Source organism: Haliaeetus albicilla, chromosome 16 (genome assembly GCF_947461875.1).
Source record: "Haliaeetus albicilla chromosome 16, bHalAlb1.1, whole genome shotgun sequence".
Taxonomy (NCBI): domain Eukaryota; kingdom Metazoa; phylum Chordata; class Aves; order Accipitriformes; family Accipitridae; genus Haliaeetus; species Haliaeetus albicilla.
The window spans coordinates 12,644,902-12,670,622 of record NC_091498.1 but is presented as its reverse complement, the minus strand read 5'-3'; the positions used below and the strand labels follow the sequence as shown (position 1 = coordinate 12,670,622).

The window sequence follows — 25,721 nt, the reverse complement described above, 5'->3', positions numbered from 1 at the left end:
ATGAACTCTATCCCAGCCGAAACCAGGACAAAGGTCCTTTTGACAATGGTGGCTGTATTGTTGAAACACATAAAAGTGACAAAATAAGACTCATTATACAAATAAACAGATTTTCAAATATTTTTAAAATCTTCCAGTATGATTTAGCAACCATATTTTAATGTGCATCTTTTATAAAGGATAAAATTTATGCTACTGATTCTTACTGTTTCTAGGGTCAAAATTTAACATGTGGCAATAAAACTTTTTTTTCCTTTAAGTTCCTATGGAACAAATGTTACTTTTTAAAACTGGATTTACCTTGGGATGCTGAGAGCAAGAACTTAAAAAAAAAAGTATGTGGGACCTTAATAGGCATAATTATTATAATTATAAATAAGGGCAAGATAAACTAAGCCACAATAAACAGAGTAAACCAAACCTCTGCAAGTTCTTGCCCATGGTGAGATGAAGCAGTAGAAAGTGCAGTGGTAGGACTGTGAGGCTGATGAAGTTCAAACCAGGAGATGCCACAAACAGTCTTACAAACATGCAAACCTTCATAAAACTTCTGTTACCAAAAGTGGGTGATGGGTTTCATTACTAAACCTTTGTGTTCAGGTTCTCACCTCCACGAGAAGAACACACAGTGCAGCTTAAGGCAAAAGGTGAAGAATGTGCTCGCATTATACCTGCTGATGGAATCGGAAACTTCACCTCCTAAAACACAAAGGCATTTCTGTATTTATTTTTGCAGGTATTGATCTACCCCTGAGGGACTTGAAGCACCCTGTAAAGATCTCAGGATAGATGGGTAAAACTTTGCCAAACAGCAAATCAGAAACCAGTCTAGAGAAGAAGAAGTGTGCATGTATTTTAGGGGAAAAAAAGCAACAGGTCCTTTGTGCGCAGTAATGAGTCCACAGAAAATAAGAACAACTAAATCAACTCCTGCATGGAGAATAATTTATAGAAATTAGATTATAAAAACTGATTGTACACTGAAATCCTATTTATTTCTTCATTGTTTATTCATATTGCTTGGCAGTTACCAACTGATGAATACAACCACATGGCTTAATTTCCCCTCCAATCTGACTCCCTCCCAGTTTTAAAATCAGCACTTACCTTGCATTCCAAGAACATAATTTCCCACTGAATACAATTATTTTCAATAAAAAAAAACAAACAAGATGCAGACAAGCAACTCTCTTGTAGGAGAGAATCAAAACAACCTACAAACCCATTAAACTAAAGCTAAGATTATTTTCCTACCTATTTCCATGAAGACGACTCTTCCACAGCTGGATAGCTCCGCTGGCAATGGGCTAATTACTACTGCTTCCCAACCCTGTTCTTTGGGTTTTCTCAGACAATGATTATAACCATTCTTTCTCATCACTAAAATGAACATTTAGGTGTAAATTTTTATAAGTGACCCCTGACATCGGCAGCTGAAACAGAGCAGCTGCAAACCCTAATAGCCAGGCATGTAAGCACTTATTTGCTAGCAGAAATCAGCTAGTTATTACCAACATTTTTATTTATCATATTATAGTTGCTATCCAGAGCATATAAGTGAGATCATGATCTCATTAGGCAAAGCCTTGTACACAACTCTTTCAAAAGACTGTGTCTGCCCCAGAGTAATATATAAAGTAAACAACTGAGATGATTGAAAATACGGTGAATTTCTACAGCTAACCCAGGATGCTGTAGAAACAACAGCTAACCCAGGAACTGAGTCATATTTTTGAAGTCCTGGTCCAGCAGCTCAGCCACAAAGCCTAGTCTTGCCACAGCCTAGTCTAGCCAAAGCGTAGTCAGCCACAAAGCCTCTAGTCATTGCCATTGCTATCTCCAGTTGGTTCAAAGAGTAAAGCTGCCCCTGTAATCCCAGAGACTGGAATCAGGTGAGCTTGTGGACTACTAAAAGGTTCCTCATTCACTAAAAGCAATTGGTGCATCTTAAGTAATTACTACTTGTAAGCTAACAGTATTTGTAAGACCACAACACTGATTAATACAGATTTTCAGAGGTCCCCTTTGGAAATGACAAAAGCTTTTATCTATGTGCTTTCTTGATGAAGGAAAGAAAAGGAGAAATGGTGTACAGAGTGTGAGCCAGACATGTGGTTTTGCAGGTGTGGATGCATGCACTTGTTTCTGCTCACTGACCCTCAAGGAGTAAGGGCCGAATTCTTCCCATGGGACCAAACAGTCTACCCTCAAACACCTGAGAAGGAATGCAGGACACCTCTATCCTCAGACCTTCTCACAAGAAGGGAAAAGCTGAGAAGTGTCCACCATCTCCACTCTAGTCCCCTGACCTCCTGGAACACACTGTACTGTCAGCACATTTGCAGCTAGGGAGTGCTTGCTTCGAGATGAGCTGCAGCTCCTGGCTGGACAATACCAAATGAAGCCAGACCCCAGAGAAAATCATACATAGAAAAGGTTTGAGGGCTTCATGTCAACAAGCCTAGGCTCCAGCAGAGGTATTTACTGCTCAAATGTTCAACAGAGCTACGTTAGCAAGGTAGTGGCTGAGGCAGCAGTAAAGAGAAGCTGATGGTGAGAAGAAGATGGGTGCACAGCATGAGAAAACATTCTGAAAGGAAAGGGAACTTTTTACCAAATATACTCAAAGTGGTGTGTCTATTCAGATGGTGGGCAGAGAAAGGGCACAATTATTTATTAAATGATGGGCTTACCTTACCTTGCAGGTGTCTACTGGCGGACTTGCTGCACGCATTATCTATTATTTATTTACCTTGCTATTTCACTAGCCACGTTCATGCTGCAAAAAGTGTTGTGGTCTCTGATGATCTCTTATGGTTTTCATGCCCTGTATTGTACTGCAGCTTGGATCACAAAACAGAAACATGATAGCGGTGCCCTTGGGTGAAGAAATCTACCTCCATGGAAGTGCTCAGGTGACAATGAGAGCAGATTGTCTCTGCTCAGTCTAAGATGAGATGAATGCACTAGACCCTCCACACTGAACCTGTCATGACCAGGAGGCCTTTAGACTTGGAGCTGCAATGGTAGGACTTGCCTCATAACCCTGTTCCTTACAGGTACGCTCTGTACCTGAGAGCCTGAAATAGCTAGCAGGTGGAACTTCAGCTAGGGAAGGCTGCATAAAACATAGTGCTGAAGGCAAGAACCATGGAAAGACACTGCAAGGCCACGAACTTGTTTTAATGTCCTCCGTGCTTGCTGCAGAATGGAGCCTGAGCTCCAGAACCACAATGGTGCATTTGTACAGAAAACAAGTTCGGCTTCACTTGCTGGTGGATCAGCCCATCAGACTCCCTGATATCTAAGGTCATAAAGACATTCACACTCTCTACTTTGGGCACCTGACCTCATAAAATTAAACCAAGAAAAGATAGAAGCATTACATTACCTTCCTAGGCAAGGGAGAGCTAGGCATCTCAGAGAGGTCTACCAAGAACAGATAAATGGTCAAAGCAATCAGATTTCCCTAGGGCCTAATGCAGACAGGCTGATCGTACTTTACTGAAAATAATCCGCTCAACTGAAAGTAGCTGTATTTCTGTCCCCAAATCATTACCTTTTATCAACAATATGAATGTCCTTAAAACTGTCAATGCTAAATAAAACCTGAGGTCACAACAATTTTGCCAAGGTTTGTAATATTGCCAGGGATCTGCAGGCATTGATACAGAGAAGACTCATTAATACAGAGATTAAGATTTAACTCAAATGCTTTCCTAGCTCCTGGCAAGCACCCAAAGTCCTCAAAGAACATGTTCTTAAGATAGACTTCATAGCAACCTTAACCACTGAAGGACTTTCAGACTGGCTACACAAAAGAAACAACAGAAACACTTCCTAAAGAAACTAGCTTGCATTTGAAATTAAATGCTTTTCCCATTCAGAAAAGCAAATGTTAAAGTAAACAGTGATGCTCTGGGCACTGAAATATGGACCTGAAGAGATTCACTCCAACCAAAAAGGAGCAGTGGTTCTCTGACTGCATGTGTAAGTACAACCTAGAGCAAGAACACCCTGATCCCTCATTAAACCCTGTAGGCAACTACTGTAATACAAACAAATCATCTGTTGACAAACATTTGCATCTTTAATGCAAACTAACTGAATTGATTTTAGAAAATATTTGGGGATTTTATCTATCATAAAAGCAACGCTGATCCTTGTTGCACAGAACTCATTGCACTTACATGTAGTACCTACATTACATGCATCAGATGTAGTAATCCAGTAATTGCAAAAAATTAGAAATGACAGGCAGAAGAAAAAGCAAACTGGAGGAAAAAAAAGAGCAAGGAAGGGAGTAAGTAAAAATGACAAGGAAAAAAGAAATTTAGGGAATGATGCCCCTAAATTTCTTCTGTTTGAGAGAAAACTATCCAGCAAATAGTGGGTGCCTACATACACACTATCAGCAACACATCAAATTTTGGGCTGATCAGTGTCACAGCTCAGTCTTAAACAAGATGGTGTAACTTGGTCCAGATCCAGCAAAGCACTTGGACTAATGTTAAATTCTCAGTTTGCAAGCAGTTCCACTGAAGTCAGACTTCTTGTGACTTTAAGAGGTGATCATTTGCTTAAACTCTTTTTTGGATAACTACCAAGGAGTAATACTGCTAAGTTCAAATTCCTAAAGATCCTGATTCAGGTCTCAAAAATATTTTGAAACATTGGTTTAAAGCCCTTGCCCTCAATTAAGAAAGAATTAGTTTGGCTCTGGTTTCTTAAAGTCATGAAATGATCAGCAAAAGCCTTAGTCAAATCACTTGGCTCCCATTTTGAGTTATTTTTTCACAGTCAAGAGGGCTTGAAAATTTTCAAAAAGTGAACACAGAGATTCCTGTGTAGCCAGTCTTGTCCCCAGGAGCTGGTGTTTAAAAAAAAAAAAAAAAAAAAAAAAATCTATCCTAAGACTCATAAAAGCATGAGAATTGTTGAATTTCAATGTACTCTGCACCTTGCTCATTTGAACCTTCAGGACAACTGTCTCGTTTCCACTCTCCCATGACAACTTTACTGACCCAAATGGACCAGAATTACTGCCCTCTTGTTCTGGGGGACTCTTCTGCAATAGGGCAAGAGCAATTTGAGAACTGCATGCAATGCAGACTGCAGCAAAGAAATGTTAACTCTATCTGGATGAAGGAAATCTGTTTTCCTTTTTTCCTATATCTCTCATACTTACTTTTGTCCCCTCATTCTGCAGTCTCTGCATTTCATCTCACTTAAAATATAATAACCTCTTTCTGTTACAACCAGTTGCTTATGTAGCCCTGGGAGCAGACCAGTCTTCTGCTGGCTACAATGCATAGGGCTGAATGGGAGGAAATGAACTTCAGCTGGTGAAACAGCTTCTGCTATAAACTTATGGGAACCAGTTCCTTAGATTCCCCTATCTGATTTAAATGCCCTTTCTTAAAGATATCTATCTAACATTTTTAAACAGAACTTTTCATTCATTCCTGAATTGAGAATAAAAGCAATCTGATAAAAAATATATAGGCTACATGCCAAAGCAGAAGTAGTAATTCATTGGCCTTGAAATATAGTTCTTTTACTGGAAACATTACAAAGATGAGGACCGCGTGTCATCACAAAAAAAAGGCAGTTTTTAACAGGCACTCTTCAGAATAGGCTCCACATTTCACCCTCAATTATCAGTTTATAAATCTAGAATTTCTTAGCTGCTAGCAGATGGGCAAAGGTCACCAAACAAGGGGCTCATAAAATTGGTGCGATTTAGAAAATTAACAATAATCTGAACTAATTTCTTTTCACAGTACACTGGATTTTCCAGAGCTGTTCCCCTTTAGCAAAGGGCCAGTAGAAAACTAAAACCCAGAAACAGCCAAAAAAGAAATTCCCTTTCAACTGCCAAGATGGATTATCTGCAAATACACTTGGATGTATTTTCCTCATGGATTAAATTAAATAGTTGATAATAATATCCTGCACTTACATATAGCCTTTCAAAGTTTCAAGTATTCAAAAGTAAGGTTTAGGAGGGTTGGGGAGGGACCAAGAGTTTACAACTAAAGTAGCTCAACCACACACCCCATCAAAGGAATCAGAAATCCTTCAGGAACTACCAGGAAAAGCTAATATCCAAACTCAATGAGCTAGCAAGCCTTGCTCTCCCATAGAAAATTGTAATACACAATCAATTCCTCACTCCCAGAACATCCCTCCTTTGATTTCTATCGAACGGTAAATGGCAACACACATCTCAGCATCCTCACAACTTAAGTTCCTACGTGAGGCTGACAGGAGTAAACATTTCAAAAATATCAGTAACTAAAGTCAGGATCATAAATCCTTATTTTGACATCTCCCTATACACAGTTTACTATCAAGAGAATTCTTCCCCCGTTTTCAAACTGAGAAAAGATGGTTTAATTCCATTTCATCTTAAAATAATTAGGAAATTCTACCCCGCAAGACAGAACGAAACAAAAATAAAGTGACAAAAAGCAAGTTTCCCATCTTATTTACCCACTCATGCATACACCCTGACAGTCTTTTGTTCGTAATGATTCACCATAATACATTTTTTCACATAATATAGCATGAAAAGAATGTCTGCTTTTAACATCCCAAGTATATATTAAACACCCTCTATCTTTTGCTTGCTTTTCTGTCCTTACCTTCTTTTCAGTAAACAAACCGATCTTCCAGTCTGTCCTTATGAGACACTTCCTGTTATCTGCTGCCCATTTTCAAATTACAACCACAACGATTCTGACCTTTTGGCTGAGAAAGTCTGTGGGAATTACTTTTAGTGACATGGAAGAATATTTCTTCTATCTTCCTCAAAAACCTCAATTGCAAGGGTTTGGTTGAATACAACAAAATAGTCACTTTTTGGACAGAATTCAAACATCAGCAAGTTTAATTTGGAAATAAGATTTTTAAACATTTTTTAATAAAAGGCAACAGCCAGCTAGAATAGAAGCAACTATGTTACATTAGCTATAGCAGACATCACTACTGCTGCGACAGCAACGTTGCTTTAATGGGCATTAAATTGACATGATGCAGACATCCAAAAATAAAGTTCAAGTACCCAGGCTGTGCTTGCATGGGCTGTGCCCTTAAGTGATCTGTGTTTATCAATGACAGATTGTCAAAATGGGAATTAATAAAGGAAAGCTACTGCTGTACTACACTGACTGAGTTCTGGTCTGGGAGAGCTAACAGACTGTTCTTCTTTTTTTACCTGTTCCCTGACAATTGCATTTAACTGGCACACAGAAAGCATGCTTATTTAAAGGAGGAGCAGATAGCTTCTCCTGGGGTTTGTGTGCCTGGGAAGTGTCACAATATTAGACTTGATATTCAAGCCAAAACACATTTACGTTATAGTTGATCAAATCAAAACTCGAGAGCAAACGTTACCTGCATCAAGGACCACAAGGATGTCAGGTCACAGAAAATGGTTTATGAAAAGTTTTCATGACAGAAGTCTCAGAATACAAAGGGATGTGCAAAAACCTACTAAAGCCCTAAGTCAAATAAATTAACAGTTTAGTTTTCCTGAACTGCATCCTGTATTCAATACCAACAGAACTGGTCAAAACATTTTCCATTGACACGTTCTAAGAGAATATTGATTTTTGACCAAAAAAATCCCTCTGTTTAATTTTTCTTTCTTTTTAATATAATAAAATGTCTTTTGATATTGTCAAAAATATAATTTTTTTCCCCCACTACTTACTCCTCCATTGCAATAATGGAGCAATTTCATGCTTATGACAGTGGTTGGTTGCCATTAAAATAATTGCAGCACTGTAGAATCACCACTTTTCCATGTTATGGACTAGAAGGTGGAAAAAAAATTTAGACTGGAAATACTTCATCTCATCACCAGAACAAGGAAAAATAAGACCAAAGTGTGACAGCTGAAGTACATTAGCTGCTTTAGTGATGATGCATGAGACCAAGAAGAATTTATTGCCACTTCTCATCAAGGAATACATTCTCTTTAAGAAAAACCAGCAAAATCACTAATTTTTTTCCCCACAAACTTAGCAGATAGCCGTAGAAAGCCAGAGACAGTCCTCTTTAACATAAAGATGGCCTTTACACAGCCATTTACTGATATGAACTGTACTTTTCCACTATGCATTAATTACCAAGGGTAATACAGATATCAGCACAGGAGACAGAAGACAGCTCTGCCTCCTCATTGTGACGATTTTCACTTCTATCTTCCCAACCTGCCAACTCCCTGGTTCTTTGGAAGAAAATGTGTGACGCTTTCATGGACCTCGGCAAGCAAGGGACATGCAGTCTTCACAGCAGCTCTCATAAACCCAACTTCATTGACTTCAATAAAGCCAAAGTGATTTTCATCAGCTGAGGAACTGGTCTGACCAGTATAGAACAGGCTACTGTGCACAATAAAAGCCCAAAGGCTGAAACACTCAGAAATCCAAGCGCTTAGACATAGATAAGAGGCGAATTTCTAGCTCCTTTCAAATTTGCAACAAATTTCCATGAACTTCAGCATGGCAGGAACTTCCCTGGTGGCAGACTGGGGCTAATTCATCGGCACCATTGCAGCTACACTGATTTATTCTGGCTCAGGTCCTGTCCTTAAATTTATGTGGTTAAGGAGCATATATTCATGACCTAATCCATTATCACAGCACAGGGAAATGGAAGAAATGAAAGCAGCACAAATGAAGATTTTATCACTTAAATAAAATCAAGGGCTGTCATTCTTTATGTTTGTTTCAGTTATCATTCATTTCTTACCTCACAGACACAAGCAAGCTATTGTTCAACTTCAGTTCTCTCAGATTAGGTAGATAGGCACCTATGGGAACAGAATAAAGAATCGCTTTGCAGACCTGGCAGTAAAGGAGACTTCTGACAATTACAAGTTGAAGCATCTAATTTTACATGCATTTCTTACCTGTTTCTGCCAGATCTGTGCTGGACCTCTTCTAAGAAAATTAATGAGATTATTTCACTCAAAAAATATTTCACCCTTTGCATTTTTTGCAACGTATACTTATTGTTTGCACAGCTACCCAATTATAGCTCTTGGAACCCCTCTCTGACAATTCTGATAGAGCACCTTTCTAGACAGACAACAGAAACTGGCTTGATGGGTGACTATTTTCTTTGGTCTGATGCTCAACCCTTATTGACTATTAACTGAGTGATACTCTGAAGAAGTAAGGGATGCTTTAGAGTATAGCATTCCATGACCTCTGATTTCTATCTACATGATGCTCTTGCTTCTCTCCCCAAAGATCTTTTTCCACCTACTGAATGGCAAGTAGTGATCAACTTACGGGATACACAGCTAAGTAACATTTCTTCAAAATGTAATTTTGAGTCAAACAACAAAAGCATAATTTTCCACATCACAACACCATCTTTTATAGTTCAGAGGTCCCCAAAATGCTACTTACGTTTTGCTAAGCATTGCCTTCTCTTTTTAACTTTCTGGATGTGATCCATTGTTTACTATTCAATTGTACAAGTTTCATATCTATGAAAACCTCAGTATTCTGTTGTTATTACTTTGATTAATGCTTTTTTGTATTCCCAAGAGACATTTGCCTTTTTGGTTGCTTCTACAGCTATCTCTGAACCAAAATCATAGATCAAATTTCTCCAAGCTACAGAATAATTTGGGTATAAGCTCAAGTCCCAGGAAACATTTGCTAATGACAACAGCAAACTTTTACTCATTCCCACCAGCAGAGTTTACCCGTGGCTGGTGAGCATCCTCCAGTATAACATGCACCCATGTCGAAGTAATAACAATTTTAGACAAACTGGATCATTGCTAAAACATTGAAATCTGTTCTCAGCAAATATTTTTATGAGTCCTCTGAGTAATCTCTCTCTGGCAAGAGTGATTTAGCAGTGTCCAGAAGGACATCATTCAAGCTCTTTGCAAAGTATCAAAAGAAAAAAACCAAAAATAAATAGAAAAAATAAAAAAAAGAAAAAGGGAGTGGGACCTCAAAAGCAAACAAAAGAGGTCATGTTGTTCATCCTATTTCCCCAAACAGAACAAGAACATTTATGGCAAAAGCATTTCAATAAATCATGTTTCAGTATAAGCATTATCTATATCTAATGCTATTTGGGAGTAATTATAATACACATATTGATCTTCATGCTATACTGCAAATACTTAACATCATGTCTTTGCAAAGCTCTTTAGAAAATATTAAAAAGTCAAAACACATTGTACAATTTTTTAGCCTGATTTTTAAATAATTTTCCATAATCCATAAAAAATGTAGTACAAATTCTAACACACCATCCTCATCCTGCAGTGCATACTATCTCACATTGAACAAGTTTTATAAAGTATGGTAACAAAATAATTTGGAGTCTTGACAGGGGAGATACTAGGATCTGTGTTAATTATTCACAGCAGTCACACTAGCTACTGAGCAAAGGCTTCCTCAGGTATAATCCATGCACTAAGAAAAGCCCCACAGAAAAAAATCAAAATCTAGGTTTTAAAAAAATGCTATCATGTTTCTGATAAGAAACCTGAGGCACAGAGAGATGAAATTACTTCCCCCAAAGTGTTAAAGGAAAGAACAAGAAGCATGCAGTCCCAGCACAGCAGCCTTGCCACAGATTCAGAGAGGTTAAAGGGTTACCAAGCAAAGGCAAAGCACTACAAAGCAAATACTTTTAAGCAGAAGTATTAAGCAGAAGATTTGAATGAGTAGTCAAGAAGACTAGCTCAAGAGAAATGGAGAGACATGCTCAAGAAAAAGCTTTCCACTGAATGCATTTAGGGTTGATTCAGGAAAAAAACCAACTATTAAAGGATTTAAAGAGGCAGAGTGACAGGCTGACGATATAATTTTCACATCTGGTTATTTCATTATTGTAACCTGATCCTCCATCTCAGACATTTTATTGTATTTTGGCACAATCTACCCCTGGGAACTTGTAGAATGTTAAGCTCTAATGTGCTGTTTACTAGACTGAAATAAAAGTATACTATGTGCAGTGGTGCAAAATTCTGCCAACAAGACTTTTGCAATATATTTCTCCAGTTCTGCAGGTTCTTCCCTCCTTTAAGTTTTATATCAATGTGTGGTGCTAAGAATTCAATGCCTGTTTGATTTTGCTGGTTTTTATAGTCCCAGTTCCTTATATATAGATTAGAGATTGGAAGATTGAGTTAAGAAGAGAAAAGTGTAAAATGAAGAGGACAAAATAAGAGATCTATCCAAATGTAACAACATACTTCTATTTTCTTCATTTTAACCCTCATGGCATCTTTCCCGAGAGCAAAGATGCAATTTATTCTTACATTAACATAAAAATACTCTTAAAATATCAACAATATTAACTTCTAATATTAATTTTTAAAGTACAAACAATATATTCCTCATCCTGAAACTGCCTTCATACTGTATAAGTTTGATTTTTAAAAACAAGAATGGTCCAGCAAAATGCTGATGACCGCAGTACAAGGCTGAGAATTCAGAATGGCAAGCAATGTTACCTCATCTGCCTATGATTCCCTTTCACTAAATACCCTTTTTGTTATATGGCTCTGAAATTACTAACCACCAACAATGTACTAGTGTTAAACTATTTTACTGTACTATTCCAGTGGAACAAAACTAAATGAAGAGCAGAAAGAAATCAAAGTGTAAGGTAGGTGAATAAAAGTGATACATGCATGCTCAAAAACATTGCCTCAAGTGCTGCATTTCACAAGCAGGATAGCAATGCAGATGTCTTTCGGAGCTACCTTGGTACAGCAAGTGACATTTAGATAACTGACTAGGAGTAAGGAGAAAACTGGCAAGATGCTGGTTTTACTATATTCTACAAGCTACAACACTTGTAACACTTTACATTACGATGTATTCTTTAGGTAGCATCATAGATCTTGTTTTTCTATTGTTAACAAAAAATCATTGTGGCTTGACTTCTTATACCTTCTGGAATATGGACTAGTGAAAAACATACACAACGAAATTACTGACAAATGCTTGCATTAGCATCAGGCAACCTATGTGTTTGGTTGATTCGACAGTACAAAACAGGCATGTGAACACAGGCTGCACTCTTCTAGCAAGAGCAACCTGATACATAAATTAAACAGGCTATTTAATTCACTTAAGCTGTGTTTGATCAAGATACTTCACCTTGATGTTATTTCCACGCGTGTTCTAAATGTGCATTTTTTGCACATTTCTGGGGTGAATTGGACAACACAACTGGAGATAAGACTGCAGCACTTGCAGGCAAACCCAAGCTAACTGCAGTCTAGCTACCTGAGGTGAGAATCTCACAAAAAAACCAAATCAGTGCCGGGTTTAATGTAAGCTCACTGCCCCAGTACGTACTTGTGACTCCTGGAGAGCCTGCGCAAGCTCTACCACAGCGGGTGCTGTGGCACCTTCTCAGCCGGGCTTGTCAGTACCAGCTAAACCCAGACCAGCAGGGACGCGCACGCCGGACTCACGCCTCCAGCCTCCACACTGGCTTCCTGACCACGCAAGCACCTGCTGCTGCGACGCTGGCAGCCGACAAACATCTCCCGGCTTCACAGGAGGAATACTGACAAATAGACCAAGACAAAAGAGAGATGATGACCCTATGTGAAAAATAACGTGTGCCTACTTCTTAGGACAACCTTTAGCAGAGCTTTTCGTTGATAAAATGTGTGCAAGGGAAGCAGCAGTCTCCAGACACATAATCAACTTAGCCTGGCCACCAGCAGGGAACAATTCAATAAGTACCAGCGAACGGCACTGTGGGTAACTTGATTTGTAGCTATTAAAATCACTTACAAATAAGAGAACTATGTAGTGTCTTAAATGACTCTATCCCACTATTACTTTCAACAGAGATTTCTATGAGCTAGTCATGAATGCAGTCCCAGATCTGTCAGCAATCAAAACCGAAAGGACAAGCTAATGAAAAGGAAATAGTCCATCTGTTTGAGTATGAACTGAAGCCTACATGCAGCTGAAGAGCACAGAAGTCAAATCCAAGATCTGCAGAGCTGGATACAAGACTTGCCAGAGCGGTTCAGTGTTTCGCCTGTTACTCAGTAAGGTGCACTAAAAACAAACAGCAATTACCCTGAGCCCCGCTAAGACTCAGATTCAAGCTCTGGCGTGAAGCCTTTCCTCAATTTTAAAACTGATCACATGAAAAAAATTTTAATATCGGTCGTTTCGTGTTTTAGCCCACACCCTGTCCCTAAGAAACCTAACTGTTCCTCCCCACCATGTCACGCCATTGTGTAGAGGCTGACCTGACAAACTGGGAAAGGTTACCAGGATGGTGCTTTAAAGTCTAGCACATCTCAAAGTGGAATGCTCCTAAGAAAAACTCAAACAACATGTTTTAAATCACTGTGGAAATCTTGCTAAAGGAGATGTAGGCCCTCAGTGCTTGTGTTACAGTCTGTGTATGGCTGCAAACATTGAAACGTTTCTCAAGTGGAAACTGTGGTGTAAATTTGGTGTTTGAGTGCTGCAAGGTTCCAGGTAACCCAGAGTTATGTGCAGTCTAGTAACTTGCAACTGTTCTACCAGGCCATTTAAGAGCTTGTACAGCCTATTTTTTCTTTACACACAAAAAGTTAGAACAATATTGTTTACTGAGTGCGAACTAATCATCCGAACAAGTAATTCCTTGAAAATAAGGATGTTCTTACCCACCTTCTGCAACTGAGGAATACAGTGAGAACAACGTTAAGTGATTTAATATGGCTATAAAGAAAGCTAATTAGCCAGGTTTGGAATGCAAACAGAAACACCAAATTGCAGAGCAGTCCAGGCTGGACAAGACAGCCAGTGGTCTCCAGCCCAGCCTCCTGCTCAGAGCCAGGTCTTTGAGATCACACCAGGGTGCTCAGGTCTTCACCCAGCCGGGTCTTGAAAACCTCCAAGGATGGAGACTCTAAACCTCTTTGGATACCCCTATCACTTGGCTGTCCTAATGGTGGAAAAGCTTTTCCTTCTAACACACTGGAACTTCTGTCATTCCAGCTGGTCTGGTTCTTACCCTACTCCTTCCCTCAGGCTATTTATCCAGACCCCTGTAACCAGAGACCAGGTCAGCAGCACACATTTTCAGGGGCAGGCAGCCAGCAAGGAGCATGCAATGAGCCCAGACACCTTCAACAGCAGCCTTGCTTACACCATTCACATTGAAGGTGCAAACTGCCCTGTGATACTGCTCAAAATTTAGGCCTTACTCCATGTGCCTAAAAATCAGCTGTCATGTGAAAAAAACCTGCATGCACTGGAAGCATTAAGTGGCAGACTTTCTGCCCTAGCCACCTGCTGATATTTGCAAAGAGATATTCACAGGGAGGAAATTCAGAAATGCACTTTCAAAAAAAAGACACAAGGACAGAAGGAAATTCAGGATGGTCTTGATATTCTGTTATTCTCAAAAGCAGTGGGGATCTGCAGCTGCTGGTTTTTCTAGCCCTCAAGGGCCAACTCTTGATGCAAACGGTGGGACATAAACAAAACGGAAATTGTTTGCAACATGGGAATAGTGCTCTGTATTTTGTAAAAGTTGCAAAAGCCTAATTACAGGGAGAAGAAAGAAAGGGATTTATTTCAATAATGGAAAAGAAAGGAAAGTACAGAGTGAAAAAGGTGAAACATTTTGCTAGCTTATCACAGCTAATGTAAAATGGCATAGGAATGGGAGCACCACTTTCAAGCATTGTAGAAATGGCATAATGAGATTTTCTTATCAACCGGAGGAAACATGACTGAATGGATTATGATCTCTGAAATAAACGGATGTAATTTACCTTAAATTATCAGATGCCTATCAGAAAGAGACCTATTTATGAAATAAACAGTATAACCCAATTCAAAGTGGCTATATAATTCAAGACAACCCCCCCCCCCTTCACTGTACTTGCTTAACCATTCTTGACAAATAGAGATCAAAAGACCCACCTAAGCTAACTGGCTGTTACATTATAGTCACTTGCACATGAAAATGAACTGCTTGGCTGAAAATACCAGCACCCACTTTTGGGGATGTGACTCCTTTTGGCACAGAAAACATTACCCTGCACTAGTTACTCAGCTTCAATGTAGCAGAAGATGGACTTGGTTGTAATGGGAATCCACATGACAGAAAATGACTGCCAGTACTGGAAAAAAGGAAGGTTTCATATTCTCAGTGTTAACTCTGCTACAGAGGGAATTCCTTTGGTACTTCCTTACTTTCCCAGTGCAGTGATGATGACATGGAAACGAATCACAAGCATTAGGGCTGTTTGGAGCTCATCAAAATGACATATCTATAGGACCTTCCACCAGCACATCATCCAGCACAGCTCAATGAGGCAGTACAGGATGTAAAGACCGGCTGCTGGCAGCATGAGCAGCCTGATACCACTAGCAATTTCTCAGCCACAGGGAAATCTTACAGTGGAGAGAAACTGAACTTTGGCTACTGTTTCGCTAGAGTAGCACCAAGTACTCTAGAGGGCAAGGTAATCAGTAAATCCTCATTTAGGGCCTAGAGGCATGTCATTCAAGAGGAGTTTGTTCAAACTAATTGGCTTTAGACAGAAGTGGTGTCACCCATCCCATTGCCATAGTTTTCAGGCCTATTCAGAGCCTTACAGAAGAAAACAGAGATCAAGGAGTGAGAGGTACCAGGGAGATTATATTTCAAGAGCTCTTGAGCAGGACAGTAGTTTACACTGGCTGTTGGTTTCTGAGTCCCCAGTCCTACTTCAAGCCACGATAAAGGAAAATTTGAGACGGTGAGCAGAAGATAAAGTGTTTTCTTACCAAAGTTCCCCAAGCTCTTCTCTCTTGTATCTACTCGCATCTCCAGGGCCTTCACTTGCTGCAGGTCATCTACCCCTGTCAAAACTTTCTGTAAAGATAAGCAGAGATATATGCATACTCTCATGCAATAAACCAGCTGACACAGGAGCAAAAAGATGTAGAAAGGCTTTCAAACAGTGCTTTGTCAACACATACTCCAGGTCAAAATGGCTAGATGTGCAATCACAGTGAAATAAATTTAGTATTCGGATATCTTTTTTTCCTCATGAATTATATCTCACATAACTTCCACATTGCTTAAAGAGTCAAGGCTGAGGGTTACTTTCAAGCTGCAAATCAACAACAGACTTACACGACAATTAACTTCATTTAAACAGTATGTCTGTACTTTAAGATTTGCTTAAGTCTTGTACTAATCCTCAGCAGATAGGAAGTGTTACCCTTAAGCATCACCTGTAATCAAAAAGGCACTAGATAGTAAAACTCAACAAAACACACTGTTTAGCCTTTTAACCCAAAACTATGAAAAGTAAACATGATTTTAGCTCAAGCAGCTCACTTTTCTGAAAGAAGACAACACTAATTACAAGAATTACAAATTCCTTTGAAAAGACCTAGGCAATGCAAATAGAAGCCTCCAAAATCTTTCATTATTTCTGCAAAATCTTAGTAATAGGATCAACCACTGCATTAAGCAAGGGTGCATGTGTGTGTGTGTGAATGCAGGATCTTTCTTAATATCCTAAAGTCTGTGTTGATAGGTACATGTAGATTTTGCCTTGGCAGAGGTAAGCAGGAGGACAGAAACGAGCAGAAACTATATGCAGAGGAGAGAGGGAAGCTCTAGGACAGCAGTGAAAACTACAGCAAGGCTGTGAAGTCCTAAGATGCCAATTCCACAAGCAGCTGAAGCAACCTCAAGTTACCACTGCTCTCATCCCCGGTTCCTTCTTGCTATGACCCATCTCCTCTCTCCCCAGCTTCTCTCATTGAGGCTACATGTCCCACCACCTTCTTTGCATCAGCTTTGGGTGCTTAGTGGATCCTTCCAGGCACAAATTCAACAAAACAGACAGGAGAGAACTGTATCCTTTCTTTCTGATGGGTTAGTGGTTTATGGAGAGGGTCTGAAACACTCCTTGAGAGATGAGAAACAATGCTTTTGTGTCACAATAACTGTCTGAGAGAGTCGATGCTATGCATACTGATACAACCGCTAAATTTTCACCCTTCTGTGCCAAAAGAGTTAGGACCTGGGGCTAAAAAAGTCCACTTCAAAGAAACAGCTGACCCTGGCATCAGTGTCTCCTCCTCAGTAATGCAATCAACAGGGTGGGCTGAAACAAGTATTGTCACCTGCCTTTTGCCCCTCTATTTAAGATGAAGGCAGGAAGTCATTCCAGAGCCTTCAAGTACAGGAGACAAGTTTTCTTACTATTATAAAGTTACAACATTCTTTAGTTTATTTAATAAGGGGGAAATCATTCATTAGAAGTGAATGTGTAGGACCACCTCTGTTTATGAGTTTTGGGAAGAAAAAATAACCACAAGAACATCCAGTTCATTTTGCAGGGAAAACCAGCAGTTGCTGGTTGACATTCCTGCTCATCACGTAAAATTTGTATTGTGCACAAGCAGCTGCAACTCCATTCACTCTGATGGTTACACATCCTCCTACAAACAAAGGACCAAACACAGTCCTAGTATAACTGAGATGACAGTTTAAAAGGGCATGGTTTCCTGAAAATGCTGAGCATGCCTCCTTGAAAAACTGGATCCCTTTGTGAGGTCTTGACTTGGACTCCTAAGAAACAGAATTATCCAAAATCTTCAACTGCTTTTAAATTGTCTTTAAAACATTGTGTTTAAAATTATTTTTACTCTTGTTTTTGTAAACTGTGATTTTAAGCAGGCTGAACCTAAGAAAGCTTCTAGACTTTCTTGCCTCCCCACTAGAGTATGAGAAACAAAGGTCTAAGGTGAAAACTTGTGAGTCTCCAAAGGCATCCAGAAATTTACTTTCTATCCCCAGATGCAGCCACCACAAAAATGGGTTTGCTCTTGCAAAGAAGGCAAGCTTACCAACTACAGACTGCTTTCTCCCCCCAAGTAAACACAAGATCCCTCACTGCAAGACACATTTTGCAGTAACCCTTTTCAGCACATGACACTGCCTGTCATATAGCACGAGAGTACGTGAGAAACAAGAGCTAGCTGATGTCCTGGCACACAACCATGCACTTGGATTGCTGGACTTGGACACAAGCTTATTGTCATTAAAGGAAGCTGCTTCTGAAAAATACCTCCCCCCTCCCCATCAAAACAGTCTTAAGAGCCTACATTGTTAGAAGACAGAATAGGAAGAAGTCTCAGAACAAGTAGGGTCATACACTTTGTCAGTAGAGTAGCAGAAGGTCCTGGCACCATGAGGAGCCTTTGCCTTTCTCCTTTGCTGTCTGCAAGTTCCCTGCACACTGTTCTTCCTTCTGCTGTATCCTAGACAGCCTCCTTTCACAGTTCTGCTTCTTGTTCTCCTCTTTCAAAATCCAAGCATAAAAGCTGCATAAAGTTATATTCTCTCCTCTTCTAGGGTTACCTATTCCTTTTCCTCATACCAGGAATTACCAGTGTGCTTCTCTGCCCTCCTTTTCCTCTTCCAGATCCACCATTTGTACTTTTTCCCCTGTCTGAGAGATGAGCTGCTTAGCGCATCCATATTTTGTACTGCAACAAGCAGAGCTGTGGCTCCAGTGCTGGAAAGGGTTATTAGTTGCCATCACCAGCTCTTTGAACTATAGATAGCTGCCTTAAAGCATGTGCTAAACAGATGCAACAGACTCCATGTGTTCTTGGTCCCCACTTCCCTGTTCTGCTTTTCCAAGAGTCTCTGTGAAAGTCACTGTCCTTCCATCTGCTGATACCAAGGAGGTGCCTGGAGAGTTTGGAACCGATTGGCTGTGGGATGCAAAAGCTGTTGTACTACATGAAGGAAATGAGAAACGCTCTTGGGTTGAGGATATGAGCTCATTTAAAGGCACTAGAAGCACAGAGACCCCAGGTGTTGACTGCAACCTAGTTAGCAAGCAAAAGGCCAGGGCGGCAGTTCAAGAGGTTACGTGGTGAACAGTTCCTGTGGAAAATAGTTAGGACACTCCTACTCCCCAGACACCTTTCTTGGCATACTGGTGCAGCTGGAAGTGCAATATGCTTCACGTGTCACAGCTAAAATTCTGGCACCAGGAATGGGGGAGATTTAGGGAAGGACATGGAAATGTTTAAACAAAGATGACACATATTTAGCAGGATCTCCCTTTTATGTTGTTGTTTAATGTCAAAGCACAGGAACCTTCATCAAAATTTGAAAGGAGGGATATTTAGGAAGAATTTTGCTGCTATTGGGTAACAAAAGGAAAAAAAAAAAAATCATGGCCAAACACAATGAAGCAATCATCAACTTGGACAGAGATGTCTGGCACCACAGGGATAGAAGTGATGCTAAGAAGGCGCTCTACATCTCTTTGTTCCTCTGGCCACACCAGGTCTAGGCTCCTGCCCTAATTCAGAGGTATCCCACTGTGGCTTCAGGTAAAGACTGTCTGCCCACAGCTCAAAGGGCTGTTTTAACAGCCTGGGACAGAAGATGTCTCTGCCTGTGCCCCAGGAATGCTTACAGACATGAAGGTGCTGTGCCATCTAGGGATTTCTTTGGCTGTTTACGGCTGCTCAGCCTCAACATAGAGCAGACAAAAAGGGACCAAGGATCTGTTCTAGGCAGAGTTGGATATACTCAGAGTTATTTTACATCAAAAAGATACCTTGAAAAAACTAACTATAATTCCAGGCTGATTGTTGGTGTTCAGAGAGGATTCTTCTTGCCATCCATCTACTGTGCAGCAAGGTAGGTATTGGTTAGATGATAGAGTAGGAGGATGTTTTCTGAAGAATCAGACTTCAAAATCTTTCTGGCACATGATGTTCAAGAAGGTGGCCTAACAGCTTGATTCTGGGAAGCAAGCGTTATACTACACCCTAAATTTGTTTATTTGAAAGAATAAATTTCCATGGTAAAGCACTGCACAATTCTTTGAAGATGAACACATGATAAGTAAAACAAAGATGGATAAAGTTCACTTTACATTTTTGCACCTCCTTCAAAATAGGAGTAAAACTATTTTCCATGAGACCATGCAGGAGCTATTGGTAAATAATTTAGCCAGTATGTAAAGAAGCAGCTCCATGATGGCTCACAAACCATTCCTATCATGCAAAATGTCTGGCCAATATCTAACTGGAAAGTGTGCACTAGTTTGGAAAGCTTGTCCTCTGACTGACAAGAAGAGCCAATAAGTATTCTGTAAAAAACTGCAAGTGAAAAAATACTTCTGTGCTTGCAGAGCTTCTCAATTGGCAAAACAGTCACCTGGGGATGCTGGGAAATCCAGCTCAAGTCCCACTTGCAACTCTCTGTAAATTCCTCAATTGGCAAATAATATCTGTTTAATTAAAGCTGGTGTATACAACTGATTTCTTCTCTCTGCCGTAGATTTTTCACATACTGTAAGAAAAGTAGATATGTTGCTGAAGAGCGTGTTGCATGCAGCTGTCAGAGAAGCATTTCCAGCTGTGCATTTATTTTGCTGATCCTGGTTAATTTGGCTAAGACGGGAATTCCTGAGTGGTGAGCTTATTTTCTTTTAATACTACACCTGTATGCAAATACTGGATTCATGTCCATTCATGTGTTCATTGCTTTTTGCAGGGATTTTATTTCAAATTCCCAACTCAAGTATAATCTCTCCCTGCACAAAAAAATTAATGTTGCTTTAAGTATGAAAAAATATTTCTTCTAAGAAGAAGGTTTTTAAGTGATTCTAAGTCAAAGGATTTTCAATGAGAGGGAACAGAACTTCCCTGTGGTCCCACATGCAATCTTCCTTTCAAAATGGCTAAACGCTGCAGATGCCCATAATTACAATATTTAGCTGTATTTCACTGCTTTCTGCATATACATACAAATACATTCTCTCAGTTCAGATGAAGAGATTAGCTAGGCGTTCAATCTGTGATAGAGAGATCTTCCTGGGTTGTATGAAAAGTGTAGATGAGGGTAATAATTACGAAATTTAAGTGGTGGTGGATGCATTAGTAAAGAAGTCTTTATTCTTGTGCCGAAGCCTCCAAGTCACACCAACAGATCTACATGGATAGGCTCCTGCCTAGTCTTGCCATCTCCAGTTCAGCTCCCCACTGACTCGTGCTGAGGATTCACACTACTGGCACCTTCTGACACCTTCTTTTTTTGAACCCGTATTAAGGGTCTGATGCTGCAAGTTGCTGGGAGACCTCCTAATTATCACAAACTTCAAAGGGCACATGGGGCACCAGAAACTATACAGGAGGTTTGCTATCTCCCAGAAATAGCCTGTATCATTTCTGGAGGAGGAGACAAGCTCAGTTTTAACTATGCACTGAATTAACAAGCAGGTCAGGAGTGGACAGAATAATAGATATTCTTATATCAATCTTTGCTTTAAATTTGTTTTAAGGATTTACTTTCCTTCACAGAGTTATGAAAAAGTCATACCCCAGTATTAATTCTTTTTCCTATCTAGCAATTAGTTGCATAAGTAGCTACAATCACTCCTCAGTGTTGTGCCACTGAACATGCAAAACTTAAGAATGTAATCTGCCATTTTATGTCAGCTAAGCAGCTGTGACTGTATGCAAATAAAAATCTGAGTTTTTTTCATATAAAGGCATGCATATGTGTGTGTATGCATATAAATATAAAGATACCTGATGTGACAATTTGAATGCAAAACATCAGATGCCTAAGTAGCAGGATGAACAGCAATACAACAACTAAAGCCTTCGCTGTAGTAAAGGCATTAGTATTAGGATAAGAACATATAAAAGGAAAACTCTGAAACTAAATGAGGCTTCATAATTTTTTTGCTGTTCACAGTATTAAGTTTACTACTATCTGCTACATTGAGCAATCTGATATAACTTTGAAACTAGCTGTGGTTTGAGCAGAATATCGAACTGGAAGACCTCCAGAGGTCCCTTCAAACCTTTTTTAAAATTATTACTTTTAAAATTATTATATAATTCTAAAGAAGAATTCAGCAGATCCAATTTCAGTCAGTTACTTCCATCTCCTTGACTCCACTTAATTTATCAAGATTTTGCACTTGCTTCCTTGATCTCCATTTTTTTTTCTCAAATCCATTTAGCTTACAACTGGGAGGAAAACCTTCTGTGAAGGAAAAAGGAAACAACTAAGCCATTTCAGCAAGAATCCAATCTGTTGTTCCAGGACCCTCCAGGATTTTCTTCTCCCCATGAGGATGAGTGCATACCACATGAAATACACCCTAACCTCCTGAGCAACAAAACTAAACATGACTTCCAAACACATGTTCCTAAGTTTAAAAAAACATGATTAACTGGAGCAGGATCAATAAACAGCGAAATGAGAAGAATACTTACTTTCTTCTCTAAACATCACACACAAATGTGATTAGTTTTGATAATGTGACAATATCTGGAAGATCATTTGACCTTGTAAAATTAGTTTATTCTGTGAAGTGGAATGCTTTTTGTGGAAGTCAGGAAAGGATTCTTTGCAAACAGTGGGGAGGGGATGGGGGTTAATAGAACAAAACAAAAATCTGATTCAAAACAGGTGGAGACCTTAATTTCAGTTCCTCCACACTTAATGAGAAATCTGTGCCACAGCCCTAATAAAGTAAAAAATTAATTGCCATGTATTGCCCATTAATAGCCAGTTTTCAGAACAAAGGGAGAATAGGGAATTTGCTCACCCTGGTATTCTACAACATCTGACAACAACATGTAAGCACAACACAAGTACAGGCAGAGCAAGGAGCTGGAAATATTAGCAGGACAGGTACAAATGGAAAAGCAAGAACACCTATTCATGTAGATGAAGATTAAACAGTACAACAGAAAACTGACATTGATATTAGCAGAAAGAATGAAAAGAACATCTAATGATACCAACCCTTGCCATCAAAAGCTTTTGACCTGTAGCTTGGATGAAGAGTATTCAAATATGAAAGGGCGTTACATGACATTGCAGCAACAGAGATGGCAGTAAGCAGAAACTACAGAAGATGCGATTAACATAACAGGGATATGGAATCACGTAGGATTTTAAAGTGAACATTATGCTGAAATGAGGCCACAGAAAACCACAAACCCTGTAGTGAGCAAGCATAAGATTTAGGTGAGGTGAGGATCCACTATGGAGAGGAAGAGAACAGGCAAGGGACCAATGGTTTTGTGGAAGTTGTCTTATGTGCTATAGGGTCCAAGAAGGCAAAAAGGAAAGAAAAAAAAAAAGAAGAAAGTAAGAATCAGTTTAAGCCAAACTTTCCTCTCTTTAGAGGAAAACAACCCAGAAAAAAAAGTGAAAGAATACAGGTATCACACCTTTTAGAGAGTCCTTAATAATAAGGACTGCTAATGGAGACTGCTAATGTTTTCACTGCTAAACAGACTGCCATCCCCTGGAAAAAGGACAAAATGAGTAAAATGTGCAGCTAGAGATGGGGCCACAGGCTGCAATTCAAGGCGCCCAATCTTCACAGATTCTGCACAGCTAGACCTTCCAGCCTCCTCAAGCTCAAACTGAACTGGTACGAGACAGAACATTGCAAGGGCAAGAAGTAAAGCTGAGTATCTGTCTCAGAACAAAAACCTTCCTCAGGAACCTCCATCAGGTTTCCAGAAACCTGCCTACACAACACTGCAGAACTGGAGCCTATGTCCTTATCTGAACATAAAATAATTTTACCTTACGAGCATGTATTTTAAAAATCTATTAGTTTCCTTCTCAGAGCACTTCAGTGAATACTATCAGTAACTCCTAAAATATACACAATAAATGACAATCAAGAAGATATTGCAAGTGTATTGATTTAAGCAAAACAACCTTTCAAACCATTGGGTTATCAATGGCATGTAGTTCCTTAAAAAAATATGCATGTAAAAACTTGTTTCGGATTAAATGTTTGAACAGTGTCTCTATTTTTACATTTGCAAATCCAGAGGAAGTAAATTTATGGAAGCAGCGGTTTCCATTTGATTAACATAAAGGTCAGAGAATAGATAGACTGGATATGTTATAAAACAAGCTATAAACATTGTAAATGTTTCCTTGACAATGTCATATAATTTTTCCTCTGAGCAGGAAGTATCCTAGCTATGCCAACACAACTGTCAGGTTCCAGGGCCAGGAAATGACTGTGTCCAGAAAAATTAGTAGGGCAGTATGCATCCATTTTAAAGAATCTTTGAAATGGAATTCCTTACAAATATTCATACACACTATCTTAAAGAAGCAAGACTCGATTAAGTTCAAGAGGGTACACATGAATAATAAAGGGGTTTTTCCCATTTTCAAAAATAGCCTAGAATTGGGGGGCAATTTAACTTCTGATCTGTATTTTAAAAAAATATTACAAAATAATGACCTGCAGCTTTGTGGGATGTGGGTAACATTGCCTTACATACACTTTTCTGCTTACAATTTACTGTGAACTAAAAGCAGCAGAGCTTCAGAAAGAGAAGAATTTCATGCCAACAGAACAACTTCCTAAGGGTTTAATTCAGAGTTTATTGAAGTCAGAGGGCAACTGTTTTTGTTACTCTAATGGGCTTTGGTTCATGCCCTAAGAAAACAGACTAATCTGAGAGACTCCCATTGGATTTATACAGGGTATTGTAGGCCACAAACACATTAGACTGGTCAAACTCTATGCCAGATTTTAAAAAAAGACCATGAAGTTGTCAGAGGTTCACATAAGCCAAAGAAAAGTGAATGGCATAGATCATAAGATCATATATCAATTTTTCTCCAGAAAGAAAGCTTAAAATATACACTCTGCAGAAAGTGATTTTTGCATCACCAAACATTTTATAAACAGTAAAAGACTTAGCTAGTAAGGGAAGGGTAGTTCTGAGACAACTTGCTGTCTGATCTACAGCACATGGTCAAAATTGTGACTGGTATATAGTCAGGGAGTGGTGTAAACCTGCAGCTGGAATATGCCCCCTGCAGAAGCTAGTGTCTCTCCAGCAGTGCAGTGGATGCACACAGGATTAGGGACACCGCACTCACCACCCTGCCTGCTGGGAATATCCGAACCACAGCCTTGGCCCCATCTGTCTTTCACTAATTTCTACCCAGGTCTGCAACACAGAAAGCTGCAGCTTCTCCCCTTCACTTCTGCTGTCAGCAATCCCTTCCTTTAGCTGGGATAAGTGAGGTTATTTTCTCAGCTCCTGCATGTCCCAAAGGATTTCACCCTTAATTAGTCCTGAGCAAATACAGCACAATATGCAATCAAGTATTCCTTCACGAATATTTCACAAAGTGAATTCCTTCATTAAGATTTCAGCACGTTACTCTCTTTCAACAGGCTGCATGCCAAAATTATTTCCCCCGGTCAAAAAAGAACACGGCTTTCAAATGTGCTTTGAAACTTCGCCCACTTTTATATATATAGAAAGTAATTCTAGCACTTGCAGAATATCTTAATTGGCTTCTTAGCAGGACAGAGGATTTCACTAATTCAGAAAAAAGTTGTGCTTTTAAAGTTACATTTCCAATCTCTAGAACAAGGTTAATGTATAAAGCTTTTTCTAATGCTAAGATTCAAGGTACTTCAGATGGCATTAATGAGATCTGTTTAAATTATAATTATGCTACCCGTACTTTTCTTCACGCTGCTTCAAGAAACCTAGCAATAAAGATAGCAGCATTCATGCTGGGAATATTTTTTTACATGAAACAAGGTGAAAGGAGGACAAACATTTTATAAATTTCTGTAAGACAGAATCAACTTTATGCAGAAGTCTGTCAGATAAGCAACAATCTGCCATCATCACAAGAACAGCTGG

The 25,721-nt window shown here is 39.4% G+C and overlaps 1 protein-coding gene across 5 annotated transcripts in view; it reads right to left on the bottom strand.

The window, feature by feature from the left end:
• LRRC56 (leucine rich repeat containing 56) overlaps positions 1–25,721 on the bottom strand; it is a 74,926-nt gene that overhangs the window by 35,783 nt on the left and 13,422 nt on the right. For 3 of the 5 annotated variants that reach the window (XM_069803510.1, XM_069803511.1, XM_069803512.1), the window contains 2 exons: positions 15,792–15,879; positions 8,761–8,821 (listed from right to left, as the gene is read on the bottom strand). In XM_069803510.1, the coding sequence (XP_069659611.1) occupies positions 8,761–8,821; positions 15,792–15,879 (149 nt within the window). The other 2 variants (XM_069803514.1, XM_069803513.1) reach the window with 2 other exon arrangements.